This window comes from Aethalodelphis obliquidens, unplaced genomic scaffold (assembly GCF_003676395.1).
Source record: "Aethalodelphis obliquidens isolate GAN/ISIS:26980383/991018 unplaced genomic scaffold, ASM367639v1 scaffold4, whole genome shotgun sequence".
NCBI lineage: Eukaryota > Metazoa > Chordata > Mammalia > Artiodactyla > Delphinidae > Aethalodelphis > Aethalodelphis obliquidens.
The window spans coordinates 76,899,502-76,919,511 of NW_020837948.1; the positions used below are offsets into that span (position 1 = coordinate 76,899,502).

At 38.8% G+C, this 20,010-nt stretch overlaps 2 protein-coding genes across 5 annotated transcripts in view; one reads left to right on the plus strand and one right to left on the minus strand.

The window, feature by feature from the left end:
* Nucleotides 1-17,972, plus strand: part of MOCS2 (molybdenum cofactor synthesis 2) — a 21,569-nt gene extending 3,597 nt beyond the window's left edge. For 3 of the 4 annotated variants that reach the window (XM_027101134.1, XM_027101136.1, XM_027101135.1), the window contains 5 exons: nucleotides 1,876-2,003; nucleotides 2,560-2,710; nucleotides 3,581-3,704; nucleotides 5,599-5,704; nucleotides 15,165-17,972. In XM_027101134.1, the coding sequence (XP_026956935.1) occupies nucleotides 1,876-2,003; nucleotides 2,560-2,710; nucleotides 3,581-3,704; nucleotides 5,599-5,667 (472 nt within the window). In that variant the 3' untranslated portion in view covers nucleotides 5,668-5,704; nucleotides 15,165-17,972. The remainder of the gene's footprint in view (nucleotides 1-1,875; nucleotides 2,004-2,559; nucleotides 2,711-3,580; nucleotides 3,705-5,598; nucleotides 5,705-15,164) is intronic. The other variant, XR_003431697.1, reaches the window with a different exon arrangement.
* ITGA2 (integrin subunit alpha 2) overlaps nucleotides 15,931-20,010 on the minus strand; it is a 106,983-nt gene continuing 102,903 nt past the window's right edge. The window contains exon 30 of the mRNA XM_027101133.1: nucleotides 15,931-19,741. Coding sequence (XP_026956934.1) covers nucleotides 19,661-19,741 — 81 coding nt within the window. The 3' untranslated portion in view covers nucleotides 15,931-19,660. The remainder of the gene's footprint in view (nucleotides 19,742-20,010) is intronic.

The window sequence follows — 20,010 nt, forward strand, 5'->3', positions numbered from 1 at the left end:
ATATATATGTTTTAGCATATGGTATTTGTTTTTCTCTTTCTGACTGATAGACTCTAGGTCCATCCACCTCACTCCAAATAACTCAATTTCGTTTTTTTTTTTTCTATGGCTGAGTAATATTCCATTGTATATATGTACCATATCTTCTTTATCCATTCATCCAATGATGGACACTTAGGTTGCTTCCATGTCCTGGCTATTGTAAATAGAGCTGCAATGAACATTGTGGTGCATGACTCTTTTTGAATTATGGTTTTCTCAGGGTATATGCCCAGTAGTGGGATTGCTGGGTTGTATGGTAGTTCTGTTTTTAGTTTTTTAAGGCTCCTTCACACTGAGGAACATTTCTTAGTATGGTCTGGAGAGGCAGACAGAATGAGGCTTAATTTGTCAACTGAGAAATAAATAATGTAGAAATTAATAATCATCCCTAATTGAAAACTCTTATAAGTTAGGAATGAAAGAAAACTTCCTTAATTTGATAGTGTTTTTCTCCAAAATCAAGTAAATATCATATTGGATGACAAAACTTTGGTTTTATTAAAGAAAAGAACAAGCCAAGGATGCTTATTTATTTTTTTCACCCATTTCTTCCCCACTGTTCTGGAGGGTAGTGCCTCAGAAGTGAAGAATAAATATTGTAAAGCCAACTGCCTGGCATTGATAGAGATTGGATTTTCTTAGTCCTATTATTTGGAAATAATAGAATTCTCCATTAGATATGTATCTCAGTTTTATTTGGAAACTGTGGTCACCATATCACCACCATGATATAGAAAAATACTATTGTTTTTGATTTTGTAATTTATTCAGAAAACAATGGGCTGCCATAGGTGTGTGTTTGTGTGTGATGGTTAGAGCTGTTCTTTGGGAAGACTAGGAAGATACTCAGCAACATTGTGTATGATTTGAGTGTGTTTGACAGGGTTTGTAACATGCAGTTTTAGAATCTATGTTATTGTAGAATCAAGTTGTGGGAACTCAGTGTGGTCTGAAGTTCATAGACGATGCTTGGGTTACCTATATCGTATTGCAAGATGAATTGGAAGAAGCTCAGGTGACATGTACAGGAGGTTGAAGCATCTTGGAATCCAGTAGCATCTGAATGGTTTTTTTTCAGTAGCATGGTCCTCTTATCTTAAACACACCTTCCCCAGCCCCCATGCTCTGTCTTAGAACGCTGTTTGTTTCCATAAGTTATCCCTATTTGTAATTCCTATTTATTGCTTTGTTCCTCCTCTAGCATAAGTGCCTGAGCACGGAGCCAGGTCTTTTGTTCCCGGGTCTGTATCCAGTGTGTGGGCTTAGTCTCTGACCCTTAGTGAGTACGAAATAAACGCTTGATGAATGAAATGAGAAATGCATGGCAAAGGACTTCTACAGCATCTGGTGAATAGGCGTGCAGTCAATTCCTTTATTTCCTCAGTTACTTAACTGAGGTTGTGCCTGATTATGAAATGAACCCAGTTCCTGTGGAGTCATCATTCTGCTTGCCCTCCTTTTTTGGGTAAAGAAAAAGGCAGTTCTGAGTGTGGTGCTTGGTAATCCAGTGGTTAGAGGTGATGTGTGTGTGGATGCAGGAGATAAGACTAGCAATTCCAGAGTTTGGAATGTGTTGGCAAATGAAATAGATTTCATTTAAGTGATCATGTTAATGGTAAGTTCCTTTTTATATCATGCTTGATTCGTTAGGGATATTTGTAAAATTACTGAGTTTTGCTCAAACTTTACACTTGCTTATTTTTATCATTCAGATCAAATCATGCCTCCTAACGCATCTAATGTAGAAAAAATATATAAATTGAAACATAGCCTATAAGTTGGGTGTTTTTACTCTAGTACCAATGTTAAGGTTTGGTAATATTTTATTTCCAGGAAAGATATAAATGAAGTTGAAGAGAAATCAAAAGATATAATAAAATTCACATCTGAGCAACTTTCAGTAGATGAAGTCTCACAGCTGGTGATTTCTCCATTCTGTGGTGCAATATCCCTATTTGTAGGTGAGTTGTAATTTTCATAGCATCTATTGACTATACAGGACAGTAGAAATTAGCAGGTGGTTCTCATGTTCAGTGTTAATAATAAGAGGATTTTAAGATACGGAGCAGTTAGCCAAGATTACCCATGGTGGTGAGTAGAAATTTTTTTAGTTCTTGTTTTGTGTTAGTAATCTTCAAATTAACATATGTTAAAGGCAAAAAAAAAAAAAAAAGTAGACTAAAAGTCATTATTAGCAGAGAGAATTCTGGTAATCCTGGGAACATAATATTTTCCTTTTAAGGGTCAAATTCTAATTGTTACAGAGGGCATATATACTGGTTTGTCATTTGAATGTTTTCAGTAAACCTGGCTAATCAGTGTCATTTTATTTCCTCATCTTTGTGATGATTATCTTGATTTTCTAATCAAGTTTTTGTGTTTAGAAAATTTCAAAGTAATTTTTATACAAATTGGTATGCTACTTGTCTATTCAAAAATAATCCTTTTTTATTCTATTAGTGTGCTTTTTCTACTGTAGGAAGAAAGCTTATTTTGTAATTTTGTTTTTAATTTTAGGAACTACAAGGAATAACTTCGAAGGGAAAAAAGTCATTAGCTTAGAGTATGAAGCATATCTACCAATGGCAGAAAATGAAGTCAGAAAACTTTGTAGTGACATTAGACAGAAATGGCCAGTCAAACACATAGCAGTGTTCCATCGGCTTGGGTATGATTTCCTTTATCAGTTTAAAAGTTTAAGTGTAGTCGTTTTCCACCTTTGTACTAATTCTGATTCTGGAATCCTTCATTGGCATCCTGTGTTACCCTGAGAGGGAGGTTTGTTTATCATTCTGGCAGACAGTGCCTTTAAGGCTGCTTGTTACATTGTAACATTTGGAGAATGGCTGATGCTGTAACAAAGTCCAAATGTGCAAGATTCTTTGGCCCTGTGCCCAACAGCCTGTGCTGATGTGTGTTCAAGGCCATGAGACCTTTTCAGAACTGTTTTGTAGTCTGTACCCTGTTTATATGACAGTCTGAGATTGTTTGGATGTAAAAGCCTTTTAAGGTCATTAGATTAGTTTGCTGTTTTGTATCACTAAGAAGAGTGGAGTTCCAGGCTTTGAAAAGAACCCAGCAATGGGACTAAATCTATCATCTATTAGTTATTGGTAACTATAATTTTATTAATGTTATCAATTCTGTTATTTACTATTCATTGCTATTTAATACTTTAAATTCTACCTTATATTCATCATGCGATTAGTTTGTATTTCTAGGCATTACCTGGCACTGTGCCTTGTTTGTTTGATGAGGTATTTGTTGAATCAGTGAGGTACTTTTCATCTTGTTGCCCATTCGATAAATTTAGTGGATACATGCTTACAGATTAGTCACAAGCTTGGTACTTCCTGCTAAATGCAACTGGGATGAATTACTGTTTTCTAACTAAATGGGATGTTCAGGTAAAACAGAACTGGATATTTAGTTCTAGGAATGCTTCACTGGAATTTTTATTTTTTTTCACATGTCTAGTAGATTTCTTAACATGTAGCTTCAGAGGAGATGATGAATTTTTTCCTTCATTTTGTTAAAGCTTAGTTCCAGTGTCAGAAGCAAGCATTATCATTGCTGTGTCCTCAGCCCATAGGACTGCATCCCTCGAAGCTGTGAGCTATGCCATTGATACTTTAAAAGCCAAGGTGCCCATATGGAAAAAGGTAAGTTAGCAAAATATCTAATTTTGTCTTTGGACATGATTTTTCTCAGGAATTTTTAAAGAACAAGGAAGAAGGGTACATACAGAGTATGTACTTCCCTGACTTTATAGAATCTTGTTTTCTTTTTCTAGGAAATAGGATGTTTATGTAATAATCTCCTTTCCAGGGTTTATTAAGCATGAAAAATATGTGCCCCAAAGAATGCATGGCCTGGAGAAGACCTCAACAAGTGGTAACAGTTAGAATTCCTAGTCTAGAACGTTCCAGTGGTTCATATATGAAGTATTATCCCTTATATTAGAATTCCCTTGAGTTAGAGGGTCTTTCCTTTGGAGAGCAGGAATAATGCATGGCTATGTAGTCACTGGCTAAAATAGAGACTTCTCAAGGCAAAAGAGCCTTCTCCTAGAACTCCTTCATTTTAGGAAAAGAAAAGTGGGATATATTCCCTCCTTGGAGAAAATGCATAGTAAGTGGACTTAAAAAACCTAAGTAGGAAATTCTAGCTTGTTTTCCATCCATACATCAAACCCATCAATAAAAGCAAACAAGTCCCTGCTTAAATAGAGCATTCTGAAGATAGGAAAAGGCCCAGCTCCCTGATTTCTCCCTTGGTGTAGTAACCTCAACAGTGGGATCACTCTGTATTCTCAGAAATGTGTAATTACACTTAAGAGCCTCAAATTGCCCACAACATTGTGGCTGATAGCAAAGCTGAGGAATGGATTCACTGCCCAGTACAGCAGAAGGCCAGAGTGAAGGACCAGTGGTGAGATGAGCAAATTGGACTCTGAACCAGCACCTGTGAAATTTAGTGACCATATTTTCTGGATAAAAACTGAAACCCATTGTTATAAGGGGATACTTAGGGATTAGAGGATAGGATATGTGAAAGGAATCTGTCTTAGTGAAGCTCAGATATCTGGTTGCTTTGCTGTGAACAAGGCTGCCACAATTTTGATAGACCATGAGACCCTGGAGAGAGCAAGGTAGGAAAAGTATTCCAGAATGAATTGTGAGCCTGGCTGGAAGAGATTCTTTGCCTTGGAGCAAAGAATGGACAGCCAGCTGACAAAGTAGATGAGACGGTAGGCCCCCCAAATAAGGGAGTGGGTAGGAGTTGGGGGTATACTCATTGTGGTGCTTCAAGAACTGGCTGGGCTTTCTATTTACTTCTCTGTGTGTAGAGGGTGGGAGGGTGTACAGGTGTTCAGAGGATAATTGAATTTGGATTTCTACCCCTGCAGAAATAGAACCTGACTAGAGAGTGAGAAGAGAAAGTGATATATTCTTATTCCCCTTCTGTCCAAAAATTATCTGAATTCTAGTCTGGTTCTGGTTTCAGCCTGTGCTTTGAGATCATCTGTGATACAGGCAAGGGATGGGCAGGTGGGTAGGGCACGCACTTACAGGGTGTCTGCCAACAGCACGCAGCTCAGACCTGTTTAGGAACCTTTGGGGTGGTCTGTTAATTTCAAAGCTAATGGAAATACCCCTTTGGCCTTTGGAAACGCATATTTAGAAATGTGGAAGTAGTAGGTGTGTCTGGAAAGAAAAAAGTGTTGAAAGACCTTCCATCTTCCGTACATAACCTTGCCCAGGCTGTCTCCTGTCATGATCCCAAGTGGAATTAATTGTTTATTCCTTTCTGTGTTTGCCCCTTGTCTTGTTAAGGCTTCTTATCTGTCGTTTCTCCTACTTGACTGAGTCCTTGAGTGTAGGGAGCACGTTTATTCCTTTGTTTGCTCTTAATGCCTTATGCAAATGGCCATTGGATTGTTAAAAGAGGAGCAGATATAAATAGTTGTGATGTTCATTTGCCTGATTTATTCAGATATATTTGCATTTATTAAAATGCTCTCCTTTAAATTGTTATTATCGTTCTGCTTTTTAGGAAATGTATGAAGAATCATCATCATCTTGGAAAAGAAACAAAGAATGCTTTTGGGCAACCGATGATTAAACCACTTAGGTTTTTAGAGTCTTAGAATTTGAACTTGGTAAATTCTTTGATCATGTTTTGATTTTTCTTCTCCAGAAGATAGTTTACTGAACATAAACTCTTATGTTACACCAGTGGAACAAGAGAGAAAAAAATAAATAAATGAGTGTTCAGGATGAGGGCTTATTCAGGAACTAGAGATAGAGGAAAGAAAGGCTTTAGGGAAAAAATGGAAGAATAATTTAAATTTAAGGAAAGATGCCTGTGGTAGACATATTATTCTATGACTAAGCTCTAACTGTAACTTGACTCACATTGAGGTGTGGCCCCTCCTCAGTGACTGTCTCAGAGGCTGCCCCCAACCCCCTACGCCCAGTGATATCATTGGTGTCAGGGATGCGTTTTGGGAATGTAGGCAGAACTGGAAGGTGTAAAAAGTCCTTATCGGTTACTCTTGGTATGATATATTTTTAGAATTTATATATTTTTAAAATAAGCTAAATAAACATGATTTTAAAAGTTTAAAAGCAATATCCTGTTTTTAAAAATTCAGTGATAATACCTAAGATTCATCATATGAAGCTTTCTAGTATTTCAGAATCAATAATCTTACCATAATACTTATATTTTATTAGTTATTAGTATTGTATCAATATATAAATTAGCATAAAATTGTAAAACAAGGCAGACTAGCAGCAAGGGTGCTTTGTGTTATAATGTTAGTTATAAAATTGTACCCACAACCAATTAAAAGGGGAAATTATATGATTATTTGGTAAAGTATTTTCAGATAGTTTTTTTTAGCTTAAGCAACATTATCATTAATAAAGTTATGTTTTCTGCAAAATCTTTATACTAAATAATGGTCCAGTTTTTGCTTGGTCGACCTATATACTATCTTGGTAGGTCTTAGTATATAAGTTCCATATAGTTCTTTTTTTTTTAATTGAAGTATTGTTGACTTATAATATTTTGTTAGTTTTATGTGTACAGCATAGTGATTTGGGGGTTTTTGCATAATATATTCCATTATAGGTTATGACAAGATTTTGGTATAATTCCCTATGCTGTACAGTAAATCCTTGTTTCTTATCTGTTTTATGTATAGTAGTTCGTATCTGTTAATCCCATACTCGTAATCTGTCCTTTCCCTTCATCCTCTCCCCTTTGGTAAACATAAGTTTGTTTTCTATGTCTGTGAGTGTTTCTGTTTTGTATATAGATTCATTTGTGTTATTTTTTTAGATTCCATATATAAGTGATATCATATAGCATTTGTCTTTCTCTGACTTATTTCACTAAGCATAAGATTCCATAAATCCATCCATGTTGCTGCAAATGGTGATTTTGTTTTTTGTGTGTGGTGAGTAATATTCCATTGTATGTGTATGTGTGTATATGTCACATCTTCTTAAGCCAGTCATCTGTTGGGTAGCTTCCCTGTCTTGGCTATTATGTAATAAATAGTGCTGCTGTGAACATTGTGGTGCATGTATCTTTTCGAATTAGAGTTTTCATGTTTTCTGGATATATACCCAGGAGTGGAATTGCTCAATCATGTGGTACTTCTATTTTTAGTTTTTTAAGGAACCTCCATACTGTTTTCCATAGTGGCTGCACCAGTTTACATTACCACCAACAGTGTTCAAGCGTTCCTCTTTCTCCACATCCTCTCCAGTATTTATTACTTGTAGACTGTTCGATGATAGCCATTCTGACTGTGATAACTCAGTGAGGTGATACCTCATTGTGGTCTTGATTTGCATTTCTTTAATAATTAATGGTGTTTCATGTGCTTGTTAGTCATCTGTATGTCTTCTTTCGAAAAGTGTCTATTTGGGTCTTCTGCCCAATTTTTGATTGGGTCATTTGTTTTTTCGATATTATATGAGCTGTTTATAAATATACTTTTGATATTAACACCTTGTCAGTTGCATCATTGCAAATATTTTCTCTCATTACGTAGGTTTTCATTTTGTTGATGGTTTCCTTTGTTGTGCAAGAGCTTTTAACTTGCATTAGGTCCCATTTGTTTATTTTTATTTCTTTTGCCTTGGGAGACCTAAGAAAATAATTGCTGAGATTTATGTCAAAAAATATTTTGCCTATGTTTTCTTTTAGGAGTTTTATGGTGTCATGTCGTATATTTAGGTCTTTAAACCATTTTGAGTTTATTTTTGTATATGGTGTGAGGGAATATTCTAATTTCATTGTTTTACATATAGCTGTCCAGCTTTTGCAACACCACTTGTTGAAGAGATTGTCTTTTCTCTATTGTACATTCTTGTCTCCTTTGTTGTGGATTAACTGACTGTAGGTGTGTGGGTTTCTTTCTGCGCTCTCTATTTTGTTCCATTGATCTATTTGTGTGTATTTGTGCCAGTACCATGCTGTTTTGAGTACTGTAGCTTTGTAGTATAGTCTGAAGTCTGGAAGGGTTATACCTCCAGCTTTGTTCTTTTTTCTCAGGATTGCTTTAGCAGTTCTGGGTCTTTTGTGGTTCCTTATAAATTTTAGGGTTTTTTTGTTCTAATTCTGTGAAAAATGTCATGGGTATTTTGATAGGGATCACACTAAATCTGTAGATTGCTTTGAATGATTTTTTTTTTTTTTTTGTATTTCTGTGGTATCAGTTGTTACTTCTCCTCTTTCATTTATTATTTTGTTTGTTTGAGTCCTCTCTCATTTCTTCCTGGTGAGCCTGCCTAGAGGTTTGTCACTTTTGTTTATCTTTAAAAAAAAACCAGCTCTTGGTTTTATTGATCTTTTCTATTGTTTTTGATCTCTATTTTATTTATTCCCTCTCTGATCTTTATTATTTCCTTCCTTATGTTGACTTTGAGCTTTGTTTGTTTTTCTTCTAATTCTTTTAGGTGATAAGTATTTATTTGAGATTTTCTGTGTTTCTTGAGGAAGGCTTGTATCACTATGAACTTCCCTCTTAGAACTGCTTTTACTGTATCCCATAAATCTTGTAAGGTTGTTTTCATTGTTGTTTGTCTTCAGGTATTTTCTTACTTCTTCTCTGATTTCATCATTGACTCACTGTTTTTTTTAAAAGCATGTTGTTTAGTCTCCATATCTTTGTGTTTTTCTCGTTTTTCTTTCTGTAGCTGATTTCTAGTTTTATACCATTATGTTCATAAAAGGTGCTTGATATAATTTCTACCGCCTTAAATTTTTCAAGGCTGTTTTGTGTCCTAGTATTTGGTCCAGCCAAGAGAACATTCCATGCATGCTTAAAAAGAATGTGTTTTCTGCTTTTTTTTTTTGGATGTAGTGTCCTATACATATCAGTTAAGTCCAGCAGGTCGTTTGTGTCATTTAGGACCTCTGTTGCCTTATTGATTTTCTGTCTGGATGATCAGTCCTTTGATGTCAGTGGGCTGTTAAAGTTTCCTACTGTTACTGTGTTCCTGTCAATTGCTCCCTTTATGTCTGTTAGTATTTGCTTTATATAGTTAGGTGCTCCTGTATTGGGTGTGTATATGTTAACAAGTGTAATATCCTTTTCTTGTATTGATCCCTTTATTATTATATAATACCCTCCTTTGTCTTTTCTTATGGCCTTTGTTTGTTTGATTTTTTAAAAAATTTATTTATTTTATTTATTTTTGGGTGCGTTGGATCTTTGTTGCTGTGGGCGGGCTTTCTCTTGTTGCAGCGAGCAGGCTTCTCATTGCAGTGGCTTCTCTTGTTGCAGAGCACAGGTTCTAGGCGCATGGGCTTCAGTGGTTGTGGCTCGTGGGCTCTAGAGCGCAGGCTTAGTAGTTGTGGTGCGCGGGCTTAGTTGCTCCGCGGCATGTGGGATCTTCCCGGACCAGGGCTCGAACCCATGTCCCCTGCATTGGCAGGTAGATTCCCAACCACTGCGCCACCAGGGAAGCCCCTGGCCTTTGTTTTAAAGTCTATTTTGTCTGATATGAGTATTGCTACCCCCAGCTTCTTGTCATTTCCATTTGTATGAAATATCTTTTTCCATCCTTTCACTTTCAGTCTGGTATGTCTTTTGCCCTGAAGTGAGTCTCTTTTAGGCAGCATATTGCAGTTTCTCATTCTTTTATACAATAGCCACTCTATGTCTTTTGATTAGAGCATTTAGTCCATTGACATTTAAGGTAATTATTGATATGTATATACTTATTGCCATTTTATTCCTTGTTTTCCAGTTCTACTTTATTCTTTTTCATTTTGTGGTTTGGTGAGTTTCTTTTGTAGTATGCTTGAGTTCCTTTCTTTTTGCTTTTTTGTGAATCTGTTGTATGTTTTTGATTTGTGGTTACCATGGGGTTCATGTATGTTGATCCATAACTATATCTACTTGCTTTAAACTAAGTTATTCAAGTCCAAACACATTCTAAAAGATCTACATTTTTTACTCCCCTCCTCCACATTTTGTGATTTTGATCACAAAATGTGGAGGAGGGGAGTAAGAACTATATAAGCAGTAAAAGAATAAGCATAAAGACGTAAAATAGTAGTTATAATCGCTTTTACATTTTCTGTTTGTTTTTTAATCTATGTAATGATTTATTTAAGTGATCTTCAATCCTTACTTTATATTTGCCTTTCCTATTGGTATTTTCCCTTTCCTATAGATTCTTTTTTTCCATTTAGAGAAGACCCTTCAGTATTTTTTATAGTGTAGGTTTAGTATTGCTGAATTTTTTTAGTTTTTGCTTGTCTGAGAAATTCTCTGTTTCTCCTTCTATTCTAAGTGATAGTCTTGTCGGATAGAGTATCACAGGTTGCAGGTTTTACCCTTTCAGGAATTTGTATATGTCATGCCACTCCCTTCTGGTCTGCAAAGTTTCTGCAGAGAAATCAGCTTATGATGTTGGGGGGGGGGGTTCCCTCGTAACTGACTCTGTTTTTCTCTCATTACCTTTAGAATCCTCTCTTTATCTTTAACTTTTGCCATTTTAACTATGACATGTCTTGGTGTGGGTCTCTTTGGGTTCATCTTGTTTGGGAACCTCCATGCTTCTGGTACCTGGATATCTGTTTCCTTCTTCAGGTTTGGGAATTTTTCAGCCATAATTTCTTTAAGTACATTTTTGGTCCCCTTCTCTCTTTTTTCTCCTTCTGGAACCCCTGTTATGTGTAGGTTGGCCTGTTCTATATTATCCCATAGATCTCATATGGTGCTTTCATGTTTTTAAATTTTTCATTCTGTCTGCTGTTCTGATTGGGTGATTTCCATTATTCCATCTTCCAGATCACTTATTCGTTCTCCTGTGTCATTTAGTTGTCTATTCATTGCTTCTGGATTGTTTTTCATCTACGAAATTGAATTATCTATTTTTGATTGGTTCATCTTTAGGGTTTCTAGTTCCTTCTTAATGTGTTCTGTGTTTATAGCAATAATCTGTCTTAATTCAGTTAGTATTTTTATTACCAACTTTTTAGACTCAGGGTCTGGTAGACTGATGAACTCTGTTTCATTATTTATTCTTTCAGGGAATTCCTCTCTTTTAATTGGTGCTACTTCCCCTGCCTTTTCATTTTACTTAACTTTCTCTGTCTCTATGAACTTAGGAGAAAGTTATCTATTTTGGTCTTGAAGGGGTGTTTTTCTGTGGGAGCACCCCTGTGTAGACTGTGTGTGTCCAAAGTCTTGGGTGTAGGGGCTGGTTTTGATATGGATGCCAGCCACGTCTTCCCTCAGAGTGTGCTGGCCACTATCACGTTGATAGGGGGTGTGGTTGGTGTCGGAGGATCTAAAGCCTGTGCAGGGTGTGAGGCAGGACTTCCTCTCTGCCCTGTGGCCATCACCACACTGATAAGGGTGGAGTCTGACCCCCAGTTGCTGGAATAGAAGCTCTGAGAGTCAGGCTCAGTCAGGCTCCCTTCCCCTTGAGTGTGTGCTCTGCCCCAGAGGAGGGGAGTGCTGAAGCAAGTGGGAGGACCGAGGTGGTGTCTGTGTAGGTGTCTGTGGCTCTGCTCACACACAGCCCAAGGTTCCGTCTCTTCCCCCATTGTGTTTGTCCCAGATCTAGTGCAGGGCTGTGGCTTGGAGTGGGTGGGGCCGGAGCGTTTGCTAAGCTGGGGCTGGAGGTTGGGGCGTGTGGCTGCAGGAATTGAGGTGGCTGTTCTGCCACCAGAGGTCTGGGCTGCCTCAGTGGCAGTCTTCCCAGGACCTGTCTGCCCCAGATCCAGTGCCAGGTTGTGGAGTGGGTGGGGCCAGGGTGCTTGCTCGGGCAGGAGACTGACTGCAGCGTGCTCCAGTGGCACTGCCTGTGCATGTGCTTACAGTGGCCGTTGCTGCCCCACCTGGATCACCCCTGGACCCCCGGACTGTCTCTGCATAGCAAGAATGAATCTTTTCCCAGGGTCCGGCTGGCTGAGCTCTTGTGCCAGGATGTGATGTGGAGTGAGCAGGGCCCAGGGTGTTCACCCTGCTTGGACTGGGGAGTGCAGCGAGGCGGCAGCCACCGGTGCAAGGCCCTCTCCACCCTGATTGTTGGCAAGCCAGCACGCGTGCACTCCTCAAGAACAGAGTTTAGGCTTCTCCAGCCCTTCTGTCTGCCCCAGCAGTTTTCCCAGCAACCAACCAGGCAGGACCCCGGGACTGGGATGCCCAGTCTGTGGCTCAGCCTGCTCGCACCCCAGGAGGAGGGTTCACCTGTGCGGACCTTATCTTCCTTTCAGATCCCTTCCACGGGCGGAGGCCCCAACTTTATGCTTCTTTTCCATCCTACCCAGTTATGTGGAAATCTTTCTTGCCATTTCAGTTGTATAGGAGTTCTTTTGCCAAGTTTCCGGTTGGTTTTCTGTGTGAATTGTTCCACATGTAGATGTATTTTGATATGTTTGTCAGGGGAGGTGAGCTCCATGTCCTCCTACTTTGGCATCTTGATCTGACCTCCATATAGTTTTTAAAGTAATAATATATTGGCATAATTTTGGGCAGTTGACATCATCATAAAATTTTCATTATGCATTTTGGGAACAAAGACTTATACTTTCATACCCAAAGATTTTTTTTTCAGTAACATCACTAGTTACATCTAGCGAAGCATTTTTTACCTAAGGAATTCATTTATTCAACAAATACTGAATGCCTGTTCTGTGCCAGGCACCCACCAGTGGTCTTTGTCTGCCAATTTTAGATACCATGGGGAAGATCCTGCATCCTGTCTTTGGCTGGGACCTATGGAACAGCCTTATGGACACTAGGAATCTCCTGCTTATTTGGTGTTTATTCCTTCACCTATTCAGACATTGGACCAGAAGAATCGTGGGAAGGCTGACAAATCCTCCACCAACTATTCCTTTACTGAGATGGGGTTGTCTGCCTGGTCTCAACCTTACCCTTTCTGAATCCATTGCCTGCCTCCCTCCCACCAAACTTTGTCCTGCTCCTGTTTGAGAACAGGGGCTGGTGGTTGGACGACAGTTACATTCTGTGTGAAAGCACAGTATCATGAGATTACTGGGCCACCAGATACTCCCGGGATTTTGCACCCATGTTGTTCATATGTTGTTTATTATGTCATATATGTCTGTATGAGGTATATGTGGATTTCAGGATTTTTCTACTCAAATATTTAGAGGATCTTTATTGATGGTAATTAAATATTTAAAGGACATAAAGTATTCTCTATGCATGTTTTATTAAAGAATCATGTCTTAATTTTGAGTAGGTTTTGTTCTAAGTCAGGAACACAGACTATTATGCTTTTAAGTCTCCAGTACAGAGGTTAAGGGGTTAATCTGGGGCATGCTAAAACTGGGATGGAACATCCTTGACAGTTTTTAGCGCATTGCACTGGATTTAAATAGGGTCTTTGATCCCCAGTTTCTTAGGTGTGGCAGTGTTAATTGGTGGTGAGGTAATAAGGGGCTAGCATCACTTTGACACAGCCTTTTTATACCCGTAACTTAGTTGCTTCACTAATTAGAATAGTAACCTAAAAAAATCGGCCTTTAAGTGGATTGTAATGTTTAAAGTCACTTTGGAACTGTGGCTTTGTATGACAGCCTATGTGAATTCACCCAAGAAGTAGGAAACTCAGATTACTCGTGTTTCAAGTTTTTTAACAGGTAGCAAAATTTAAAGAATTTTATCTTTGAATGAAAGTAATAGCAGATGGTCAACAAATGAAGTGTTTTGTGATTTTGTGGATATTTTTGTCCTTTAGATATGATGTTGAGCCACTGTATTCTCAGCATGTTTTGAGAAATAGTGATTAAGGAGCCAGAAGTTTGAATCTTGATCTTAGATCCCTGAATGAACCTGTTGGAGAATTAGAAAACAATTCCTGGATATCTTTTGAATCCACTCATTTCTTTTTTCCGCGGCTACATTTGTCATCCAAGCCACCACTCCATTTCTCTTGGACTGTTGCTGTGGCCTGGTGACAGTCCCCCTTCCTTCTCCCTCTTAGGTCACTTCATCATCCTACTTGAACCTTCTGATAGGTAATCACATCCTAGAACTTCAGTGTTCTCACCATGACCTACAGCCTACATGATCGGGCTCCTGCCTGCCCCTCTCACCTCCTCTCCTGCACCAGGCTCCCTGCTTTGCTATGGTGCTTTGTGGCAGGCTTATTCTCCCTAAGAGTCCTCGCCAGTCTCTTTGTCTAGCATGCCCTTCCTCCAGGAATTCCTATAGTCTGCTTCCTCACTTTATTTCCTCACTTCCTCCCTAATTAAGTGTCACCTCCTCAGAGAGCCTTCTCTGACTACCCTATTTAAAACGGGATTCCTGTTCCCTTCCCTTGCTCTACTTTATATCTTGCAGTGGCACTTAACCACTACCTCATGTACTCCATCTGTTCGTTTATCTCCATCACTAGACTGTCAGTCAGCTTCCTGAGGCCAGGGATTTTTTGTCTCCGTCACCACAGTGTCTAACCATGACATGCACTCAAGAGTGCTCAGAAGTTCTGTCCGTGTTAAGTATTGTGTGTGTAGTTGTAGTGCTTACAGATGTGTAAAAGTATCTGGCTAGATGAATGAGTGGATAGGTGCAGCTTTTTCTTCTGCACTCTCTTCCTCACTCCCATCCTGCAATGTCTCTCCTACATAGTTCCTGAGCACCTAGCTGTAGTAAAGGCCTCTCTTAAGGCAGTAATGATTTGTGTGGTGTAGTTAGGTAGCTCACCCAGCAGAGGGCAGTAGAGCTAGGGCTATAGTAAGAACAACTTGAGTTAGCTTTTTACCTTCATTTTGCACAGAATCAAGAAGTTCAGTTTAGTTAGTAGCCTTTTTCTTTTAGTTAGGTTGGAGTGGTCCTAAGATGAAAATCAGTCCCTCCTTTTGAATAAGATTATTTCCAATCTTTAATTGGTATCTTAATTTAAAATATTAAAGGATTATGATAGGATGAGGAATTTTTTTTAAATGTTCTGTGTAGTTTTTAAAAGATGATATAGAATGAATAAAAGGAATTACTTTTTAAAAATACATAAATATAAAACTTCCGATTTGGGACAGAATGGTAGATTTGATACAGGTCTTTAACCTACTCTGTGACAATCCAAAGAAAAATGAATGTTCTTTTTCTTCAGAGTTGTATTTTAATGTACGAAGCATACCAGATACGCTTACTGGTGGTGGTTCTGCAATCAGCTGCCCTTATGATGTGCTTCACCAGAATTGAGATGGGCCAAACTGAGGAAGGCACGTGGGAGTTCACCTGGTAGGAATTGGAGGTGTTTGTGCATAGGTGTGAAAGGCGACATACCCAGCAACCTTTGCATTGATGTGCCAGCTATAGAATGAGGGCCAGTCTATGAGCCCGATATGTATCTTGTTTTATAATTTCAGCACGTTCATCTCAGCATATTTAATCCTTAAGATGTAAGTCCTCTAGCTCACTATTAAAATTTTTTTAAAAAACTATGCAGATGACTACTCATATAGGCTGCAGCGGTTTGACCGATTTTTTTTTCTATACCAATCACATATTTATATCTAGAGGTAAGTTGTGCTTTAGAGTAGTGTTTCTCAAACTTTAACATAATATGAATCATCTGGTGATCTTAAACTTCCAGTTGGAATTCAGTTCTGTGTGGCAGCTGAGATCTGCATTTTGTAACAGCCTCCAGGTGATGCAGCGCTGCCTACCCATCGACCACATTGTGAGGAGCAAGCCTTTACACCTAGTCTCTAAGCTATGAAGGCGGTTTAAGGTTCCTGCAAAAGCATCCTTGTGGCCACTGCTACTGGCGGAAGAGGTTAGATACATCCTCACTCTTCTACTGAGTCTTGAATGTGTTCTGAAGCACAGTGAGTGCATAAGATAAATACAGTGAAATACGTTAAGTCGTAAAATTCAAATTCCAAAGTATAGCTTTATTTTCAAAATGATTTTAATTGTATTCAGTAATGTGGTATTTAAAGAGGGATTTACAATTAAATAATAACTTTTCTGTTTGATTCTTATACTTTAATAGGAGAAAAGCTCTTAACTAGTTTATGTTGATTACTGCTCCAATTTGATCTTTTGCTTCTCAAAAATCAAACGAATTGTGAAACTTCATATACAAACATGCATATTCATTTTTATATTTTTGGTGGAGAGAAAAAAAGACAAAACCCAGTTTATCAAAAAAGCAAATATACTTAACAAAGATTTATACATTATGTGTGAAGGAAACTATCCTAGACAATTTGTCTTTAAAAAAATAATACAATTTAACATAGTTGTGCAATATATACATTGACATTTTGACTTTATCTGCCAAAATAAATCAGGTACGAATGAAACCATTTTTTAATATTTACATAATGGCTACATTTTCATTCTTTAAGGTTCAAAGAAATAGTTAATATTTTTGTTTCAAACTTTACCCCCATGTATACCTTTTACCTCTAGAGGTCTAGTCTTTCGAATTGATTGAAATGAGTATGCGTTAATGAGGGCATAGTCCTAAGAGCTGTGTATATAATTATTTTCTGTGTGCAAATTGTATTAATGATGGACCAGGGAGCTCAGTTTGAGGAATCCTGTTTAATGCTTTCTGCTTAATGATGTCTTAATTTATGGGACTGTCATATTACATTATAGCTGTATATCAGAATAGATTATAAAATTATACCTTCTATAATAACTTGTAGTATAATCACTTGTGTGATTATGATAAATTGGTTTTAGTTTTTTCACATTTAATAACTTTTACTATTTTATAAAAATAGCACAGCCAGCTAGGAATCTGTCCAGTTCTCATTTTGCTGCTAAAATGGACAATGCACAAATTCAAATCTCAATGCAATTTTTTCACAGGCTGTTTCTACTTTAGTATTTTGTAAGGCTTGTGTGGCAGCCATGCATGAAGCAACTCAATTCTTATCACATTCTATACATATTGTCTATACACCATTTATGAAATGGAAACTTTGAAAGATGACATCTTTTAAGCCCCATATTCTACTTACTTTTAAAATAAAAGTATGGCTGAATAGGAATACAGAGCTTTTTTCCTCAATTTTTTAATTTCTTGGATGAATACTCAACCTTTGCTTAAAAGTGCTTGAGAAATACTCCTCACTAGAGCCTCTGCCTCAAATCTGTGATCTGGTAACAGAAGTTGTATATTTAGGCCACTTGCTTAGTGCAGTGGTTCTCAGTCGGGGTGATTTTGCCTTCCAGGAGGCGTTAGCCAATGTCTGGGGACACTTTTTGATCACCACGATGAGTGGGAGAGGGAGCGTCTGGTATTCGTAGGTAGAGGCCACAGCCAGAGGCCAGGGATGCTGCTGACCATCCCACAATGCACAGGTCAGGCCCCCCGCAAGAAAGAATTACCTGGCTCCAAATGTCAGTAGTGCCCAGGCTGAGAAACCCTGCCCCAGTGTGATCAATGGTGCAGAGACAAATGGCTAATTTTTTAGTTTATAGTAATCCAACTCCTTCGTGGACACAGTGCCGTCAAGGCGGTTCATCCAAGGCAAGGCTTGCCAGAGCTCGCAAGCTCCCTGTGAGTGTGTGACCTCAGCTTAGGGTTTATCATCTAAGGAAGGGGAGGCAGAGTAAAACAAAAGGATGACTTCCAATGTTCTCAGTATATTACATCAAAAAACTAGTAAATATATACAGCAGTTACCCAGTTTATTAAATAGTCTTTATCAACTTAATGACCAGTTTCCCCTCCATTTTTTTAAAACAATTTTTCTTGGAATGAAACAGTGTTTGAATCCAGCTGTTAAGAGAATTGGGCTCTAGCACATGTAACTAGAGAATACCATGCTGTTTTTGCTGTAAACTCCTGATGTTTTATTTCTAATTGTGTTTTTCCCCCCTTTGTCAGATGCAAAATAAATTCTGTAATTGTGCAGACAGCCCTACACTGCCATCACAGGCACCCATGGGCAAATACCTGTTTTCCTCCGAATTCTTTTCAGTGTCAGATTCTTGGAGGATTGTCTATTCGTGTTATAAGAAACCCAGATAGTAGGTTTTTAAAGTTAAAAGCGTCGCTGCTGAGCTCCGCCCCAGTCTCCCCATTTTATAACAAGGACACTGAAGTTTACAGAGGCTAAGTGACTTGTCTGAAGCTTTAGGTATGTACTTTTTGGCATAACTGCCCTTTTTCTCCCAGTCCCTCCTAGAGGATAGGTGGGCTCAGAAGTAGAGAAAAGGTGCAGAAGGAGAAATGGGTGGTGGTCCTCACAGTGGCCCATTTACATCATAGGACCGGGATGCTTGTAAAATACAGGTCACCAGGCTTCATCCCGATCTGATGACTAAATAAGACTCTCAGGAGTTCGGGCGTGAGACTCTACCTGGTGAGCAAACTCCCAGGTCCTTCTTCTGGAAGTGTAAGTTCTCCAGAAACAGACAAGCACAGCAGGTGCACATGCTGATTTGGTGGTTTCCAATGTCTCCTTGTAACTTCTTGCAGATTCCTGAGATGTTTATACTTTGCCTTGTTTACCCTGCCTGGAATCTCAACAATTAGAAATTCACTTGGGCTTTTCTTGCATATTTAGCAATAAATGAAAATAGCGCCCTGAAGTTAAGGGGATTATACAGTAATTCACGCAAGTGTGGAAGCGAAACAGATGACTTCCTTCTCACACCTGGAGAAGAGCAGCTGCCCTGGGAGCGGGAGATTTGGACAAGGAGGGTGGAAAACTCCGGGCTCCTGGAGAGGAAGGCGGGCAGCAGCAGGCATCGAGAATATGCGGGCATCAGGAGGTGGGAGGGGTTCATTGTGGAAGGAGGAAGGATTCCAAAGAAATTACTCATCTTTCAAAAATTCACAAGGTCCCCCCGCAGCCCGTCAGGGTCAGCCAGTTAGTTATGCATCCTAAAGGAGAAAAATTTCCTCCTCCTTCCAGGCGGGGCCTCCAGCAGACAAGATTCTACCATAAATGATGTTACAGAGTTTAAACCAAGGTTTGTGCTTTGGCCTCTAAGTCCTTTAGGCCCCTAACCCTCCCCCAGTGAAATGGAGATTTCCTCTGCAGGAGGCCCCTACCAGTCATCAAGCATGTTTTGATAAGTACATCATCTCAAGAAAGGGACTCGAAGGAAGCAGCTGTGGGCTGACAACAGCAAATTTTACCTAGTGTATCAACAAAATTATCACTGAAAATATCCTCTGTGGCAACTTTGGATAAGCAGCATTAAGTTGAAGACCTGTGGGGTTTTTTTTGCCCATCAGCATCAATATATCCAAGCTAATTATATACCTATACCGAGTACTTCCACTTCTGTTGTTTAAAAACAATCATTTTAAATGACTGGGCTTTTCCCCAAAAAATATTCTGAGAAAGGTTATATTTTTCTTTAAGAGTTCTCCTGTTAGGAAGCATTTCATGTAAACTCTGGACCAGCCAACGTAAAGATCACTTTCCCCCCAACATAAAATAGTCTTTTACCCTTTATACTCCTGCCCTCCCAAATCCCTCACAGTTTCTTTCCAAACTGACCTGCAGTTCTAGTTTACCTATTACATTATTAAGTTACACTGGGATTTTTAAGAAACCCATTCATGCGAATAGTAAACCCTGGCTGTGATGCTGCCCCTTCCCACTGCAGTGGGAACTGCTGGGTGATTCAGCTGTTGAGTTCTGTGGTCTCATCAATTTCATCTGGATTTTTGGTCATTTTTTCATATTTTCTTTTGAAGAATCCAAGCTGTAAGATGATGATGTAAAAACATTACCACTTCTGGCTTATTTTGAATGGACCCAGACTCTCCCCTCCTTGCACCTCTGGGAATCGTGGGGAGCTGGATAGGTCAGTGTGCAGAGTATTGACCTGGCATCAGCCCTTCAGTGAGGAGATTAATACCCAGAGTTGAAATGAATTGCATAAAGTTAAATTTCTCAGGGTCTGCTTACTTGCAGGTGAACAAAACATTCAGTGTCTGGATGAAAGAAGGTTGGAGAAAAGGGACCAAGACC